The 18,330-nt window shown below is 40.8% G+C and overlaps 1 protein-coding gene across 2 annotated transcripts in view; it reads left to right on the forward strand.

Moving 5' to 3' along the window:
* The window catches only part of sema3bl (sema domain, immunoglobulin domain (Ig), short basic domain, secreted, (semaphorin) 3bl), a 61,996-nt gene extending 44,053 nt beyond the window's left edge, over positions 1 to 17,943 (forward strand). For both annotated transcript variants that reach the window (XM_077609946.1, XM_077609939.1), the window contains exons 5-16: positions 4,347 to 4,437; positions 7,193 to 7,309; positions 7,952 to 8,094; positions 10,232 to 10,346; positions 10,426 to 10,495; positions 10,598 to 10,742; positions 12,449 to 12,680; positions 12,764 to 12,855; positions 12,973 to 13,014; positions 13,606 to 13,831; positions 14,313 to 14,443; positions 17,039 to 17,943. In XM_077609946.1, coding sequence (XP_077466072.1) covers positions 4,347 to 4,437; positions 7,193 to 7,309; positions 7,952 to 8,094; positions 10,232 to 10,346; positions 10,426 to 10,495; positions 10,598 to 10,742; positions 12,449 to 12,680; positions 12,764 to 12,855; positions 12,973 to 13,014; positions 13,606 to 13,831; positions 14,313 to 14,443; positions 17,039 to 17,542 — 1,908 coding nt within the window. In that variant the 3' untranslated portion in view covers positions 17,543 to 17,943. The remainder of the gene's footprint in view (positions 1 to 4,346; positions 4,438 to 7,192; positions 7,310 to 7,951; positions 8,095 to 10,231; positions 10,347 to 10,425; positions 10,496 to 10,597; positions 10,743 to 12,448; positions 12,681 to 12,763; positions 12,856 to 12,972; positions 13,015 to 13,605; positions 13,832 to 14,312; positions 14,444 to 17,038) is intronic.
* The last annotated feature ends 387 nt before the right edge of the window (positions 17,944 to 18,330 follow it).

Consider the following 18,330-nt stretch of genomic DNA (forward strand, 5'->3'; position numbering starts at 1 on the left):
TTCAAGGTTGAAATGCAATACAAATGTCATTTTGTGGGTAGTGGCTCATCCCAAAATATGTGGTGTATTTTTTTCCAACGCCTTTTATTAGTGTGCTTTGAATGTTATTACTAAAAATATGCAGAAACCTCGAACTATGTAGTCATCAGGTGTTGTAATGCAGAGTTCTATTTTCATGTGCATTTCAAGTTTATTCTTCAGCAAGGAAGCCTTTTAAAAACAGGTGTTGTTATTTCAGTGGGCATTCGTGCGGGTAAATTTGAACGATTGTAGTTCAGACCATTCCATACCTGTCAACCTCTGCCGATAACTGCCCTTATAAATGATTATGATTCCCCTTACAAACCCTCAAAAAACCTTACAAACACCGTACGACTCGTACGGTGTTTGTAAGGTTTTTTGGGGGTTTGTAAGGGGAATCATAATCATTTATAAGGGCAGTTATCGGCAGAGGTTGACAGGTATGCCATTCACACACTGTGTGTGAATGTATGGGTGAATGGATGCTAATGTAAAGTGAGTTTTTATGTTAAATCGCCCTTTAAACTCAGCGTTAACACTCTTTATTTAAGTATAATTAAAATATCTGCGTATTCGTCCAATTAACCTAACAACAGTTAAGCTCAGCATCAGGTAGTCAGTCTGAGCACGAGTCCGTAGGGAACTCGTCCGTTTATTTAACCAGTCGTTAAATGGAGCAGAATATACACTCAAATGTTTGCCTGACCTCTGGGGGCAACTCAAGCTAGTAGCGATCCAACTGGACTCTGGGTGGGATGAACTTTAGCCCCCCAGGCCGTTTCATCTCTGCTCGGGTCAAACTTGTATGTACTGGTTGTGTCTTTCTCATGGCATCATTCTCTTTTAGCTGGCCCAAAGTTGCACTCTTTCCATCCCAAAACATTGTAATGACATTAGCTTCTCAGTATTCAGGTGAACTATTTGTTATCTATCCGAAACGGGGGACCACCATACTTCTTTGTAGGTTTATTGCTTTTGTAATACAAAAACAGCAAAAAAGCTTTATTTGAAATATTAAAAAAAGACTGAGTGAAACAATGTTCCAAGCAATGTCAAGCATGTGTGCTGACTTTTCGGCTTCTCCCATTAGGGAATTAACAAGGATAGTAAAATAGTGCAGAGAATGCGAATCACAAACATCCACACATAACACACACACACAGTCATGCAATTTAAAATATTGTTTGACATGGAATATATGGAAGCTACATACTGTAATGCAAGGGTGTCAGACTCGGGTTGGTTCGTGGACCGCTTTAACGTCAACTCGATTTCATGTGGGCCGGACCATTTTAGATATAATATTTAGATTATTTTTAATAAATGGATTAAATGAACTGAATTAAAGGCCCTGAATATTCAGTTTTTATAGATCTAAAACAATGTTTATTTTAGCTTTTTTTTTTATATATTTAGATTTTACAAAATGATTTTTGAACTAAAAACACAGAAAAAAAATGATTAAAAAATTACAATTATTGATTTAAAAGGGGAAAAATCAGGAAATTTACTTTTCATTTTAATTTGATCCTAAAACAGAAAGTCGGCACTCATGATTTACTTTCCCGGGCCACACAAAATGATGTGGCGGGCCAGATTTGGCCCCCAGGCCTCCACTTTGACACCTGTGCTGTAATGTGTTATGAAATCACTTCATTCCCGTTTTAATAATTTTATATCAACATAGTTAGACTAATATTATTTACCACACACTAAATGCTGTCATAACTTTTTGCCTCAGTCTTTCATGATAAGATTTTTTTTTTCACTCTGTTTTTAAAAAAAAAATGTCATCACTGTCAAGCCAGCAATGTTTATTCAGCGTTGAAAGATTGAATTAGAGAAACAGCTTCCAGCAGTTTTAGGAGAGTGAAAGTTAAGAAGGTAGACATTGTGCCATTGCTTGATTGGGCAGTCAAGAACGCAATCCAAAGCCAATGTCATGATGCATCCATGTTTGACTTTTACTGACATTTTTCTGAATCCAGTACATATAGTGTTTCTAAGTTTGGACTTTATCCAGTCCCTCTTCAGTCTATTGTGTGTGTGTGTCAACAGTCACTTGTCTTAATGGTATTGGTGGTCCCTGATATGCTGTGCTTGGCACAGAAAAAGTACCATTCTTTTTTTAGCTTCTTAGCATTAAAGCGTGTTTGCCAAAACTGAATCAGCCGCATCATAACTCTGCATAACAGTGATATAACACACATGCATACGCACACGCACACACACACACACACACACACACACACACACACACACACACACACACACACACACACACACACACACACACACCACAAGTGGAGCTTTGGCGTGGCTTTAATCCCAGTTTGTTCTGTAAATGTAATCACATGACGTTTCGAGGTCATAATGTATGCAGCGCTTGCTGATATAATTGCAGTTCCCACCATTACCTCTGGAATATATTGTTCCTTTACATTTACAGTTAAGTGGCAGAAAAACTTCTATTTTAAATTCTATTTTTACATTGGTTGTTAGTTGTGCTCTACTCCTCAAATTAACACCGTGTAGTTTACTTTTGTATGACATTTATTATATGTATAGCAGAAATATGATCCTGCGATTGGCTGGCAACCACTTCAGGGTGTCCTGGTTAGCTGGGATAGGCTCCAGCACCCCCCACGGCCCTTGTGAGGATAAGCATTATTGAAAATGAATGGATGAATGATTTATTTGTGTTGTTTCAGTTTTACAAATTTAGTGCGCTTGTAATGAGAATAAAGACAAGCCCATTCATTTTAAATACTATATAATTTTGATAGATTTACTTTATCATTTTCACTCTGGCAATGTAATTTAAAGGGTTGTGATTTTGGACTATGTTTGTGTTAGTTTTTAATTGTATTTTCTGAAAATATCGGTACAATAACTGTTTAAGCACCGGTACTGTTTAAAAAAGTACTAGAGTTGACATTGGTTAAACCCCAACACTCATGGTAAGGCAACAGGGGAGCAATATTCCCTGAATAAATTGTATAAATGTGCTCTAACGGCTAATTATCCCATTACTTTTCTGGGGTGGATTTCAATGTCACCATGTTCCCTTTGATCACTCCGGAGTGGAAGACGCACCCTCCTATTCACAATAGTGCATTGTCTAATCTTTGAACAGAGGGCAAGACACTCACGGTTCATTTCGAGGACACCTCAATCAATAATGTGGACTTGTATTAGCCATGAGGGCTGGGTGTGTGCCCTGTTGTCACCATCCCTTTCTCGCTTTAATTCCTGGATAACATGGAGCCATTGGAATGGAAATGGACCACACCCAAGCAGGACAAACGACATGTGGGAACAGACTTTTTATCTAAAAATCCCACAATGCCTGGATGTTGGAACCCTAATTCTAAATGAAAAGTGATTGAAAAGCAAAGACAAAATATTGCATGAGATAGCCTGCAGTTGGAAGGATTTGCTTAGGATTTGAGTTAACCATTTTGGCAGTCTAAAAGTGGACTCAATTCAGAAGCCAAATTCCCCAAAGTGTATATTTAAAAGTTAAATAAATTGTTAAAAAAATGTTTAGACCAAAAATGAATCGCAAATTGGAGGTTTTGCTTCATCTCTTATCTTAATGCATGAAAAAAATCAGAAAAAATTGCAAATAGAATACATTGTGATCATGTAAAACTGTGTTTTTTTAATGAATACACAGCTTGTTTAGTCAATGCTAAACAATATAACATGTATACACAGAGAGCTTATTGGGATATTGTTTTAGGCCATTCACAATGGAAGAATATTTACAGATAATGAATGGTCTTGATGTAATTTGTTTTTACACACATTATAAGATGTTGTTTTTGGTTGCTGCCGTATTTATTTTTGTTCCTTGGATGACCCGGCATGTCCACTCCTCAGTAGAAAGTTCAGCTCAGAGCGAGTTCCTCACAAGGAAATGGGTGGGAAACTCGTCCAAATTCTGGTAACTCAACTGATCCCACACTTCCTTGTTTCTCAGACGGCATCTTCATTCTCAGACAGGCCGAGTTCAGAGGAGGGGCAGAAAGACCCCAAAGAATGGGAACAAATAAGAGCCAATCCTGTCTTTGTGTGCACATCGGAACACAATAGTCTGGGGAATCTATTATTCCAAAGAGATTAGATCTGACCAGCACTTTTTGTGGATGCCACAACAATGTCCAAACGGTTTATTTAGAACGAACTCCCCCTTAGAAAAGATAAGGTAGTGTCAAACCTCTTTTAATTGCAATGCATAGAAATAATATTTTAACATTATTATTCATTTTCAACACCGCTTGTTCTAGTCATTTTGATATTGGGTTGTATTTTTTTCCCAGCACGTCTTCACCATGGACCCCAAGAATGTGGAAAATGGCCGAGGGAGGGTCCCTCACGACCCAAGTCTTCCTTTTGCTAGCACCTTTAGCGGTATGTGTCCTCTTCGGCATGCTCTCTTGTAGTGCCATGTCCTGCATTTTTTGGAATTTGAGTCACACATGAACATTGGTTGCACCATCCATAAGTGCACGACAAAAAACATATATATAAGGTGCATTTTGGGGAGAATTTGGAACAAACATTTTACATTACCGTGACCGGACGTTTGGTCGCCGGACTTTTGGTCGCCGGACTTTTGGTCGCCGGATGTTTGGTCGCCGGACGTTTGGTCGCCCGGACCCAAAGGTGCGACGACCAAACGTCCGGCGACCAAAAGTCCGGCAACCAAACAAGGTAAAACAACATGGTTTATGCATCAATCAAAGCCAACAATGGCCCTCAGCAGTTTCACTGAGCGGACGTGTGAGTGTATAAGAGTTTGTATGTACATGAGTTGTCCCCTTAGGAAGGGACGTCAGTGAGGGTCTTAACAAGTTCTCCAACAAAACACAATAAAAGTATGGGAAATTTGGAGCTTTTCTTTAGCCTAATAATTAATAGGGCATTAAGTATGACTAAATAATAATTCACAGTTTGTATTTAGGGAACTTGAGCAACAATTTTAAATGGTAATTATCAATAACCTTCCGGGCGACCAAATGTCCGGCGACCAAAAGTCCGGCGACCAAAAGTCCGGCGACCAAACGTCCGAGTACCTTACATTACAGCTACAACAATAACATAGACAGACAGGCATGATAGGCATCTATTAATGTAACATATTAACAGATATTCAGATAGCTGATGTTTCAAACCAATTCCAAAGAGATCAAAAGAGTCCTGGATTTCATGCCGACCAAAACAATTTAAGTCTAGCCAATGAAGTCCCTGCTGGAAAAAAAAAAGCCTGAAAACGTGTCCTCTTCATTGGTTGGAAAGAAATGCATGACCCTCTTGACTCCTTATGGAATTGGTTTGACACCAGTTCTATAGCTCTAACAACACAACATAAAGTCTTGGTTATCAAACTCTAGATATACTTAAAATGGCTACCAAATCCTTTAACTTTTGGAAGTAGAGCGCAAATATCCTAGCCAACTTTTGGCATGAATTGGTTGCCAGCCATTTGCAGGGCACAACAACACAACTCAACTGTTGCAGTCCCTCATTAGGCTTGCCTGGGGAAAAAAGAAACCATGTTACTGTATTTCACATTCTCCATGAATGGCCATCACTGACCATTCAAAAAAATGTTTATTTCTAAAACTGTCAGTGAATGAGGTCCATTGTTGGATGAAGATGTAGGTTTCTGGAGCGCTACGGGTGGGGAAAAGCTTAGTCAGCAATGAAATACATTCAACATGACCACAGGTTTCTCGCAGTTCAAGATCATTTTACAGTTGTGACTATTGTAAGTCTGTCTTCTCTCTGAGCTGCATGTGGGCAAGGAGAGAACTACATGTGTGCACATTTCCTGCTTGACTATGATTTATTAAGGCAATGTTGTCTGCTTGATCTTAAATAAATGCGATTCATCTTTTTTGGCCTTTCATCCTTTTTTTTAGCAGGGGTTCTGTGCAGTGTTTTATAAATGAAGCCTGTGTCGTGGATTTCTCTGGGGGGTAATCCCTCACTAGTTTTTCAAGTGGTTCAGCCCCAATCGGATTCTCCAATGACTAGCCTTTGACCTACATGTCTTTAAGCAATCCAACCATCAACCTGCTGGCCTCTGGTGGGCCAACTTCCAATCCTTGACAGTGTGTTTACGCTGAGTCGACAAACTCAGGGTCTCTTGCGCTAGACTAACTCTCCCGAATAACTTGGATAGAGGATGATTTTTTTTTTACAGTCGACTACTTGACTTTTAAAATTGGAAAATATAAACACACGTCTTTGTAAGCATCTAAACTTGAATTATTAAAGGGGGCAAACAGTGAGTTTGGACAATGTGTTTTGCTGATATTTTAGTCTTTTTGCCATGTTAGCTTCTTTTCAAGCCAGCTAAAAATGATCGACCAACATCTTTCTGCCTTAGCACCCACTTTATAGTTTGGAATCGTCCAAAAGTGCCCAACTATGGGGGAACAAAGTAATGTGGACACGTTTAGATTGGCTTCAAGTTCCTGGACTCATGCAAAAACAAGTGTTGACTTGCTTATGACAATTTAGTTTGTTATTTTTTTCAAACGAGGATGCAATCAACCGACACCGACTTTTAAATCTTTTAGTCACTTCAACGTATTTCACCCCCATGTCATAAGGTGTTATACAAACAAACTTTATTAAAAGTTAAAACTTTGTGCTGGTACCCCACCTCCCCATCTTAAATATTAAATTCCAAATTCACTGGAAAGTGAGAAAAAAATCACAGAATAAATGTGTGATATTTGCCAATTTCCATTGAGACGTGTAAAGAAAACTCACCTATTTCCCTTTAGGTATATAAACATGTACAAAAAAACTAATTCGCAAGTGTCACACAAACAAAGTTGGTTCTCACACTGTGCTGCTAAAGTCTGCAAATTCTCCACACATGACTGCGTAGGATATTTTCTGTATTTCGTTTCCTCTTTCCCCTGGGTTGTGTAAAGCGAGTCCGTCTCTCCTGGTCTCAGTAGAGGATGTACTCTGAAAAGTGTATGACTTTGGAGTGTTCTCCATATTAGAACTGTTGAGTTTCCTCTTTCCTTTCATAGCCACATGTCATAAGACTGGTCCACAATGGGGACGTGTCACCAATGATTTCCTCACTGCAGCAGACTTCTTGCTCTTGACTTTTTGCTTACCCGCTTTTCTCTTTTTACAGGCGGAGAGTTATTTACCGGTCTGACAGCCGATTTCCTAGGAAGAGACTCTGTGATCTTCAGAAGTATGGGGGATCGCTCCACTATGAGAACAGAGACCGATCATAAAATCCTCCATGGTATTTTTTTCACTTTGTTATATATTACCATAAGAAATTTCAGTCGCACGCTTCCAACAAAGATCAAACAGTCAGCATCTGTTGAGTAAACAAAATCTAGGTAATTATTTCTAAGTGTAATCTAAAATCTGGCGACAGCTGAACGCCACATGCCAGTGACATGTTTCTATTGTTTATATTTTAGCATAATATTTCAATATACATCGTTAACAAATGACAAATAAAAGGGTTACAGTAATACCTCACCACTTTGCGGATTCACCACTTTGCGGATTCACCACTTTGCGGATTCACCACATTGCGGATTGGATCTGCTAAATATATATATGAAAAGTTTATAGTGTAGGAACAATGATACAAACATGAAATGGGGGGGATTTTTAAGTACAAGATTTCATGTTGAATGAAAATCATCTTGTATAAATTGCTCACATACACAATCCTTACAATATACATGTAGGCAAACTGTTGAAAATTACACCAAAAATGGAGGATAAAGTCAAAGTAGTACTCATAGAATCTAAACCTGTCGGTGCACGTAATCTTTTGTCATCAGCTTTTTTTTTAAATTAGATCTTGTAAATGTGTAATTTGTGTTCCCCAATTTAACATGTAAACTCATTTTTTTATCCTCTTTTCAAGACCCAAAGTTCATTGCAGCCCACCTCATTCCAGACAACGACGACCGAGACGATGATAAAGTATATTTCTTCTTCACTGAGAAGGCCACGGAGGCGGGAGACAGAGAGGAGGCCATTCACACGCGCGTTGGACGAGTGTGTGCGGTAAGTCCCTATATTACAAAACCTCATTTGTAGTGGGTGGCACCGTGAACGATTGGATAACACATGCGCCTCACAGTTCTGAGGTTGAGGGATCAATCCCTGGTGAGTTCCTGAGTGCAGTTTGCATGTTTTCCCCATGCCTGGATGGCAGTTTTTTTAATACACTTACGGATTGAGCACTTCGGTATCGATCTGCTGACTGTATCTATGTATGGCTCAGTCTGTATGCCGTTTATATTTAAGTGAAAGAAGACGACTTATAGCTATGCAATTCTTACAAATCCAGAGACAAAACATCTGTTAAGGAAGTGAATCTTGAATTGTAAACTCCAAGCCGGGACCTCATTTTTGGGGGTTTTCTTACTCCCATGTCGAATCCTTATGGGCCTCAAATTTCTACCGATGGCCAAAACGTTCTTTGTGTTTCAGTATATTTTCACACTCATGCAAGAACACACAGAAAGAAACAGACACATGATGATCAAGAGAACTTGAGAGAGAGCATCTGGCTATGAGGCGAGAACTCGAAAGTCTCCTGTGAGCTTTCAAATGTTGACATTTCCCAAAAGGCATATAAAAACCTTTAGAATATTTACAACAAAATGGAGCCATTCTCTCTCCAAGGTACACACAGCTGTCACATTTCACATCTACAATCTCGATACGTTATGAGCATGACCTTTTACATTCTTTCAGGCTACATGGAGTGCATACAAATAGAGTACATAAATGAAAATATCTACCAACATGCAGTGATAGCAACAACTAATAAAGCAAGGGTTATCAAACTAGTGCATTTGTCTTGTATTATGGAACAGAAGTTGTTTAATTTTGAAAGTAGTAATAAGGTCAAAGGTCACAGAGGTCAGAAAATTTGAATTTGGTTCTAACTTGATAACGGATTAGCCAAATTACCCAAAATTTTGCAGGGTAAGTCATGTGATGACGAGAGAACTTTGACGTTTTAGGGCATGAGAATTAAGGTAAAAGAGGTCATACATGTATACATGAAAGCTAGGCAGAAAAAGTCAAATGTCACAAATGTCATAAGGTACTCTAACTTTAAATTGTGCTTAATAATCAATCTCATACATGATATTTGTTTCAGACTCAAATGGAGTGGCCACTTGACCAAATATGGCATTGCTGTAAATTGAGCTACCTAGGAAGTCTGTTCTCTCAGATATCTTCTATATTTTCATTTTTTTTAAATGTTGTCTGATATTTGGTCACATATGAGATCGTACAACTTTACATTTAATCTAAACAAATGACCATTTACCTGCACAATGTTGATCATTGCTTGTCTTCACATGCCTTGATACGGAACAACTGGAAATACCTTGCCCACTGTAATAATGATAATAACTATCTTAACTCCACTTGTTGAGTCTTGTCGGGATTCATGGCATCTTTTGTCACCTCAGTCAAAGTCAAATTATTGGTGTCCACAGAAGGGTCACGGGGGGTGCTGGAGCCAACCACGGGCAGTAGGCAAGGGACACCCCGAATTGGTTGCCAGCCAATTCCCAGGCACAGTGAAACGGACAATCACTCATAATCACACTGCGACTGAGTGGGAATCGAACCCAGACTGATGTCAAGCGGAAGAACCACTGCATCATCGGGCGGAGGGTGTTTTAATATTCTGTCGAAAGACGTTTGGTCCCCAGACGTTTGGTCGACCGGACGTTGCTGTTGAAACTAGCTCTCAAAATTATAATCCTGAGAGAGAGAGTGAGTTTAATATCTAAATATCTAATATCAAAATATCAACAGTAAACTCTGTCATAATTTGACAGCGAGCGAACCTGGCGACCAAACGTCCGTTCTACCAAACATCCATTCTACCAAACGTCCGGTCGACCAAACGTCCGGTCGACCAAACGTCCGGTCTACCAAACGTCCGGTCGACCAAACGTCCGGTCGACCAAACGTCCGGTCGACCAAACGTCCGGTCGACCAAACGTCCGGTCGACCAAACGTCCGGTCGACCAAACGTCCGGTCGACCAAACGTCCGGTCGACCAAACGTCCGGTCGACCAAACGTCTGGGGAGCAAACGTCTTTCGACGAAATGTCCGGTCACGGTATTTTAATAGTCCCACATATTTTTCGTCTGCTTTTGTGCATGGCAGAATGATGTAGGAGGCCAGAGAGTGTTGGTGAATAAGTGGAGCACCTTTATCAAAGCCAGACTGGTTTGTTCGGTCCCGGGACCTCACGGCATCGATACACACTTCAACCAATTGGGTGAGACGCTCACTTTTACCTTCCAAATGACTTGCCTCAAACCGTCATTAACTTAAACTTTTCCATTGAACCGAAACAGAGGATGTTTTCTTACTGAGGACCAAGGATGAGAGGAACCCAGACATTTATGCAATTTTTAGCACAATCAGGTACATTGCATCAAATGGCCTAATTATTCCAAGCTTATTCCTCTTATTCTGATCTACTATTTCTACTATCTTTGATTCTTTTTCTCTACCTTTCCCTGCCAGTAATGTATTCCAGGGTTTTGCAGTGTGCGTGTATCGCATGGCTGACATCAGAGAGGCCTTTAACGGACCATTTGCTCATAAAGAAGGCCCAGATTACCAGTGGGGTGCTTATGAAGGCCGGGTCCCTTACCCCAGACCAGGAGTGGTAAGTAGCTCAGTCACATTTATTAAAAAGTTAAATGTATAACAAATTTGACAAATTTTCTTCGCAGTAGGTGATAATTCATTTGGATTCTGTGAATCAATAAATTACTCACTTACACACGAGAAGGTTAATACAAGACACAATTGGTCATTTCTTTTAGTAGTCTGAGTAAATAGGAAATGATTCATCACTGTAATAATCACTTGCGTTCTATGCATTTATTTGCATTGCAACTCTAAACACATTTAGCAAATGACATGTAAAGTTTAGCTCTTGTGTAAGCATATCATTTGAATGAGGGCTATTCACTCAGGGCCAATGTGGTGAAGTGCAGAGTTGGTTATGCAACATGGCAAATGCCACTTCCAGGCCAGTTGACTGTATCATTGTAATTTCAATTCAAATATAAACACACCTACTCACAAGTGGTACATGTTATTTGCCGTGTATGATAGAGCTCGTGGAGCGCAAAGGACTGTCAATTTTGTGACGTAGCTTGACAGTTGATTAAAAATTATCTTAAGAATTACCGAGTCCAACCCATAAAAATCAAAGCGTTCCAATTTTGACACCAATAGGAAACCTCACATCAGAAGAAAAACGCCTGTGTTGCAGTCTACTCACAAACAAGCAAAAGCCTTTATCCCAATGGAGCTACTGGGTAAAAGACCAAAAGATAAAATTAAAATAAAACACTTCTACAAAGTGCTAGTGCAGTCAGAGGTCAAAGTACTAAAATGATAGTGTTGTTTATAGATTGGAGTAAGTAAAAGTTCACATTAATGTTCCTAAAAACTGCTCTATATTTAGCCATAAAAGGCAAAGGGAAGTCTAATGTCAAAGAAATGTATTTATTCATTCATTTTCCGTACTGCTTATCCTCACGGGGAGTGCGGGGGGTGCTGGAGCTTATCCCAGCCAATTCTTGGACACCCTGAATTGGTGGCCACCATACATATGTAAACTCCACACAGTGAAGACCGAGCTGGGTTCAAACCCTCAACCCCAGGACTGTGAAGCCAACTTGCTAACCACTGACCACCAGGACGCCTGTCAAAGAAATGTTAAAGAAATGCAGCTTAACCCATTCAGCATGCATTAAAATACCCAAACGCATCCAAGATTGACAGAAAGCGTTAATCAACGTTTTCTGGAATGAAAACAAATCTGAATGTGAGACGTCTGTTTTTCATTCCTGCTGGCTTTTCACGCCGGAATGAGGAGATATGATAGACGTTTTTTAGCTTCAACCCCAAATTTTTAGGATAAAGTAGTAATTTGAAGAGAAGAGAGCAATTTAAAGTTGTGATGATAGCAAGTTCCTGCATTCAAATTCTTAACTAGATCATGGAGAACTCAGCTGACTATAATGAAAAGGATAACTACTGTACACCTTAGACTGGTTGCCAGCCAATCAAAGGTCATATAAAACTTGAATATCATATTCCGTAGAGAAGTGAGCCTACACTGACAAGCCAGGCAAGTAATCAGCGACGCAGAAAATGCAGCCATAATCAAATGGATTAAGGGTTCCGCGATACTTTCCGTCTCAACCCGCAACCACATGCCAAGCACCCAAGGATAAACGCAATGGCCGCATAATCATGAAAATATTGTGTAACAGGAAGAAATCTACCAAACACAAGCACTACCAGGACCATAGCTCATTGGAGTGATGTGTTTCCCTTTTATTTGTGTTTACTCAGTGTCCCAGTAAAATCACCAACCAGCCCGGCAGGGAATTTGCCAGCACCAAGGACTTCCCCGACTATGTGCTCCAGTTTGCCCGCAGCCACCCGCTGATGTGGCGGCCGGTGCACCCTGCCTTACGGGAACCGGTGCTCGTCAAAGCCAACGTTCCATACAGGCTCAAACAAATCGTGGTGGACCGAGTGGAGGCGGAGGATGGACAATATGATGTCATGTTCATCAGCACGGGTAAAAGCTGTCAGTTCTTTCCTCATTGCGTATTTTTTAACAGTCCGCAAAGAAGTTACGTGATTTATTTGCTTCTCCTTAAGATATTGGTACGGTGTTGAAGGTCATCGCCCTTCATCGTGGAAACAGTCTGGAAACAGAGGAAGTCACTTTGGAGGAGCTTCAAGTTTTTAAAGTGGGTTTGAATTGAATTGGGTCTTAGTTTTCATCCTTGCAGACAGCCACGTTCTTAGGAAAATGCGCGGTAAGCTTATCCCGCATATTGAAACACTCATTTTTGTCGTCATTTCAGGTGCCAACTCCAATTACATCAATGGACATATCAGTCAAAAGAGTAAGTTCACATCTGTGTTTCATCAAGTTCTTCCTATTTGAATAATTGGAAACCTCTAAGGTTGGATTTTAGAGCTAATCCATGATTAAAATATCCCCAATATAAAGTTCCGATTAACTTCGCAGCTTTAGATAACGTTAAAATTTTAAACAGCCTTGGAAATTTACACAGAAATCATTCTCTTTTGACATATAAATCCTCTCTTCTGATATTTTTGTTTTCTTGTCCTCCTTGTCGGGGATAGATCTTTTAGAAATAGCCACAAAAAGCCAAAGAAAACCGTATCCATGTGAGGTGAAGCCATGTCGCTGTGCGTAAAAACAAACAAACAAAGATAATAATAATTGGCCTATGTCCGATTATTATTATCTTTGTTTGTTTGTTTTTACGCACAGCGACATTGCTTCACCTCACATGACCTCTCTTATTACTGTCTTACTTTGCATATAAAAGCAAAATGACCTGCATAAAAAGTGGTTGAAAAGGACAGTAAACTTTCAATAACTATAGAAAATCCTATTGAAAAATAGTAAAGGATCCCTTTGATGGACACCATCGATAATGTTTCCTCTTTATCTTTGTTATCACCAGCAAGCCCTGTACGTGGGCTCACCAGCAGGCGTAGCCCAGGTGAAGCTACACCGCTGTGAGACCTATGGAAAGGCTTGCGCCGAGTGCTGCCTGGCTAGAGACCCATACTGCGCCTGGGACGGCTCCTCCTGCACCCGATACGTCGCCAATAGTAAACGTCGCTACCGAAGGCAGGACATTCGGCACGGGAACCCAATTCTGCAATGTCTGGACCAGAGCTTTAACGGTAAATGTGGCTTTTCTTCATCTCAATATCTCATCATTGATCTTTACAGGGGGCGGCCCGTTGGTGAGAGTGGTTAGCCCATTGGCCTCACAGCTCTGGGGTCCTGGGTCCAAATCCAGGTCACGTCCACCTGTGTGGAGTTTGCGTGGGTTTCCTCCCACATTCCAAAAACATGCATGGTAGACTGATTGGACACTCTAAATTGTCCTTAGGTTTGGGTGTGAGTGTGCATGGTTGTCAGTCTCCTCGTGCCCTGCGATCGGCTGGCCACCGATTCAGGGTGTCCCCCGCCTCTGGCCCGGAGACAGCTAGGATTGGCTCCAGCACCCCCACCTAATGAAGACAAAGCGGTTCAGAAAGTGAGATGAGATCTTTACAGGACGCATAATATGGGAAATGTACCCATCAGTGGCGAAAGGTGACCCCCCCCAGACTGCTCATTTTTCTGCTCATTTCCAATGTTTTTTTTTCTCGAAATCAGAGGACCTGGAGGAGATGGAGGACCTAGTGGTGTATGGTGCTGAGAACAACAGCACTTTTCTGGAATGTATTCCTCGCTCCCCACAAGCTGTTGTCATCTGGCTCGTCCAGCGTGATGACCGCAAGGAGGAGGTGAGATCAATTAAATGTAGTAGGTTATAATGTACAGTAGAGCATTAGACCGGTCTGTGAGCCACCCAGGGCCGATCCGTCAGGTCGTTTTGGTCACGTTGGAAATCACAGTCTCGCAAATGATAACTTCAATTGCAATGCGGCAAATGATATTGATAAAACAAAGATTTATCAACTTGGGAAAATGAAGTGCACAAAGGGGTTGCATGTAAAGCCAAGAAAATCATTGTGATCAAACTGAGTGGGTTATAGTTGCCGTGTGATTGGTTTGAAGTCTTGGTGATCTGGCAACCCTGCGCCAGTTAGTTATTATTAATTGGTTATCATTAATATATATTTCTCTGACGGATCAGCACCGGGCGTCTCGCAGACCGGTGGTTGAGGACCGATACTGTAGAGTACATAGAAAAGGTACTTTCACTTCCCTATGAAGCATCCGCCCTCATTGCACTGTAGTAGGTGGACACTATGTGAGATCTCAAAGAGAAAAAGCTCAACAACTGCCACCCACGGCTGGTGAGCAAGAATGCTTCAGGTGGGAGTCATGCAGTTCACCAGCCTGTTTGCGCTCTTCTGTTGTGTGTTTCATTATAATTTGAAGTTTGAGGTTCGATTTGGAATGCTGAGTTCTCAGTTTTTCTTTCGCCCTAAAAAGACAAAAGAAACAACATCAAATCATGTCTCTGTTAAAACAATAGAGGGCGGTAAAGGGTTCACACTCCCAGCCTGAGTGTATGGATAAAACATGTGGCCTACGTCATCATCCTTGATGCAAACCATTACACGTGATTGACATTTTCCTGGATTTGGCGATATTTTTTAGTCTTTTTCAGGCCAGAATTTCTTCAGGCTTCTGATTGAATAAATTGGTCCACAATTACAGATTGCTGCACCACATTCACCTACGGTTATAGTTGATCTCAAATGATGTTTAGAAGGAAGAGGCGCCTTAGTCCGCAAAGACTTGGGGTAACGTTTAAACCCGAGCTGTTTGCGCAATGTCGCCACGTGCTCGACAGCAGTGTTTCAACACATGGCTGAAATTGGACAATTATATTTGAAAGGAGAATATTCTTTAGAGAAACATTGTTTTTTTAAGTCTATTGACCACATGCCAGGAACAATTAAATCCACTCGGAACATGATATAGCCACACCTGCAGTGACCGTTCCTACGTTGAGCTCATAATTGACAGAGTTTTAACTGAGAGCTTCAGTCAGGATAGGAGGTCTTAACACCCCACTCAGTTTCCATGCAAATAAACACAGTACTGTTGACAAGGCTGCCGTGTGTGTGTTGGCACCACTGAACACTCATTGGAGGAAAGCTATGGATTACAGACTACGGCGATAAATGAGAGAAGGATGAGGTAGGAATGATTAGAGCTATAAGAATGAATGGGTGTTGAAGATATGGAAAATGTGAGACGAAAGGGAGTGAATATGAACCGTGATATGTTTGGTCTTTGTAAAGGATTTTTGTTAAAGCCCAGAATTTACACTCGAGCAAAAAGTTAACCACTGATGAATCTGAACAGGCAGGGATGGCAAAGTTTTCCATCACAGGCATAAGACCCACATTTTCATTTCCATTTGTTGTAAGCCTTCTTTGGCATCTTATTAATGCAGTGAGAGTTTGCCTTCGATGTATAGTATTATATTGCCAGCATGTACACTCGAAGCTGGACTTAATTACTAAGCCGCGGTGATTCAGTAACCACTCACGTAGTTATAGACAGTTATGATCTGGTAAAATTAAGGCATCTTAAACTTGAAATCGCAATTGAGAAAAAAATGCATGCATGTTTGCGTAATCCAAGATTTCGAAATTCCACCTGGAATTGTTCAGTGGATGAGTCTTGAATATGGTGTGTGAGATCTACCATGTGACAGAATGTATTGGTTGATACAGCGTTACAATCTTAAAAATGGAAAAACATGATGAATGCAACATTTTTTTACTCTTACATCCACTGGTATCATCTGGAGATCTTTATGTGACTGAATGAGACTAGCTAATAAAAAGGCCTGTCAGTAAAGGGTACAGAAGCACACATGAAATACACTCTGACTGAAGTTTATATAAGATTTCAAACAGATGGTTTTGTAGTGTTGAAACAGAGGATGAATCATCATTCATTGTCATTTATTTCCGTTTTCTCTGTTGTTCTGAGTTGTTCCATAACTTATCAATTGGCGAATTGCTGAATTGGTGGTCAGCCAATCGCAGGGCAAAAGTAAACAGACAACCATACTCATTCTTAGGGGTACTTTAGAGTGTTCAATTAGCCAACACTGCATGTTTTTGGGATGTGGGAGAAATTGGAATAACTGGAGAAAACCCACACAAGCATGCAATGCAAACTGGACCTGGGATCAAACCGTCGATCTTAGAACTGTTGCAATTAAAACAATCTAAAGAAATGTTGGTGCTGAAACATTTCACATCCATTCTTTTGGAAAAGAAAATCACCATATCTGAGCAAAGATCATCAATTTGATCAGATTGCTTCTCGATGTATCGATCCAGTTACACATATCAATCATTCTCTATGTTGTTCTGACGTTGCAAAATCAATCTCTCTGCCACGCTCAGGTCAAGATGGACGATCGGGTCATGACTGCGGAGCAGGGCCTCCTCTTCCGACGCCTTCTTAACCAAGATGCAGGCATCTACATCTGCCGCTCTACAGAATACGGATTCACCCAAACCCTGGCCAGATTTACCCTCGAAGTCCTCCAGGGCGACACCTTGGATGAGTGGATGTCACGTGACAACGTCGGTCTGTCTGACGTAGCTAAAGACAGATCGAGCGTAGGCTACAGGAACTGGATGCCTTGTAACTCATACAACAGATTAAGTCCCATCGGCCAGTCACGTATGTGGTTCAAGGATATCATGCAGACGATCGGCCCGTCCAACTTGCCCCATGTGGAGGAGTACTGCGAGAAGATGTGGTGCAACGAGAAGCTGAGGAGAAAGCACAAAAGCATGGTGGAGAAGTATCGACAGGCACAGGAGAGTGCCAGGAAGGCCCGCAGCAAGAGTTCTGGTGAGCGGAACCGGACACCGCGGGACCTCAGCGCACGGTCGGAATGATAAAGAAAAGTTGAGAAAAAGAACTAAAAGGGAAAATAAAGAAAATTGAGATGAGGGCCAGGATAGCTGGAACGTCATTCGAGAGGAGGTAGCCGTTAGGTAGATGTTTGGTTCAGGTTTTCACCCCTGTAGAAGATTTCAAAGTTGTATTTAGGAATCAAGCGTGTTGGACGTGAAGATGAGATGGCAACCATGCTTCAATTACATTTTGTGAATGTCTATAAAGTAGTTAAGGACTTCAAATTCAGCACGCAACACAACAAGTCAATGAGGAAGAAATGTATATATTTACTGTACATACCTTTTAAGTGATCCATTTCCACAATGTGTATTAGTAAGTCTTTAGTGAGTGTGTATGCCAAAATTTGTGTTTTTCTTCAAATTAAATTGTTTTCACCGTGTATTTGTGAACCACACCCTTGCTTTCTGACCTTGGCGCCAACTCTACTTTAGGCACTGACGTCTCCACTCGTTAAAACCGAAAGCATCAGAGAAACGACATGTTGATGATTCAACAGATTATGAGCACATAGCACGTTCTCCACAGCTGAGCATGGAACTTTTCATTCCTCCAAGAAATACTTAGAAATCAAAATCCTTTTGGTTTTTCCTAAAATTACCGTATATTAAAAAAAAGAAACATTTCATTCTCGCTGATTTTCACTCCTCACCACGGTTATTTGTTTCAGAAGGTACTCGGACATTTTGCCGAAAGACGTTTGGTCGACGGACGTTTGGGCGACGGACAGTTCGCCGAACGGACTAATAGTATAAAAGAGGCAAGTTTG

The sequence above is a fragment of the Stigmatopora argus genome, chromosome 1, assembly GCF_051989625.1.
Source record: "Stigmatopora argus isolate UIUO_Sarg chromosome 1, RoL_Sarg_1.0, whole genome shotgun sequence".
Lineage (NCBI taxonomy): Eukaryota > Metazoa > Chordata > Actinopteri > Syngnathiformes > Syngnathidae > Stigmatopora > Stigmatopora argus.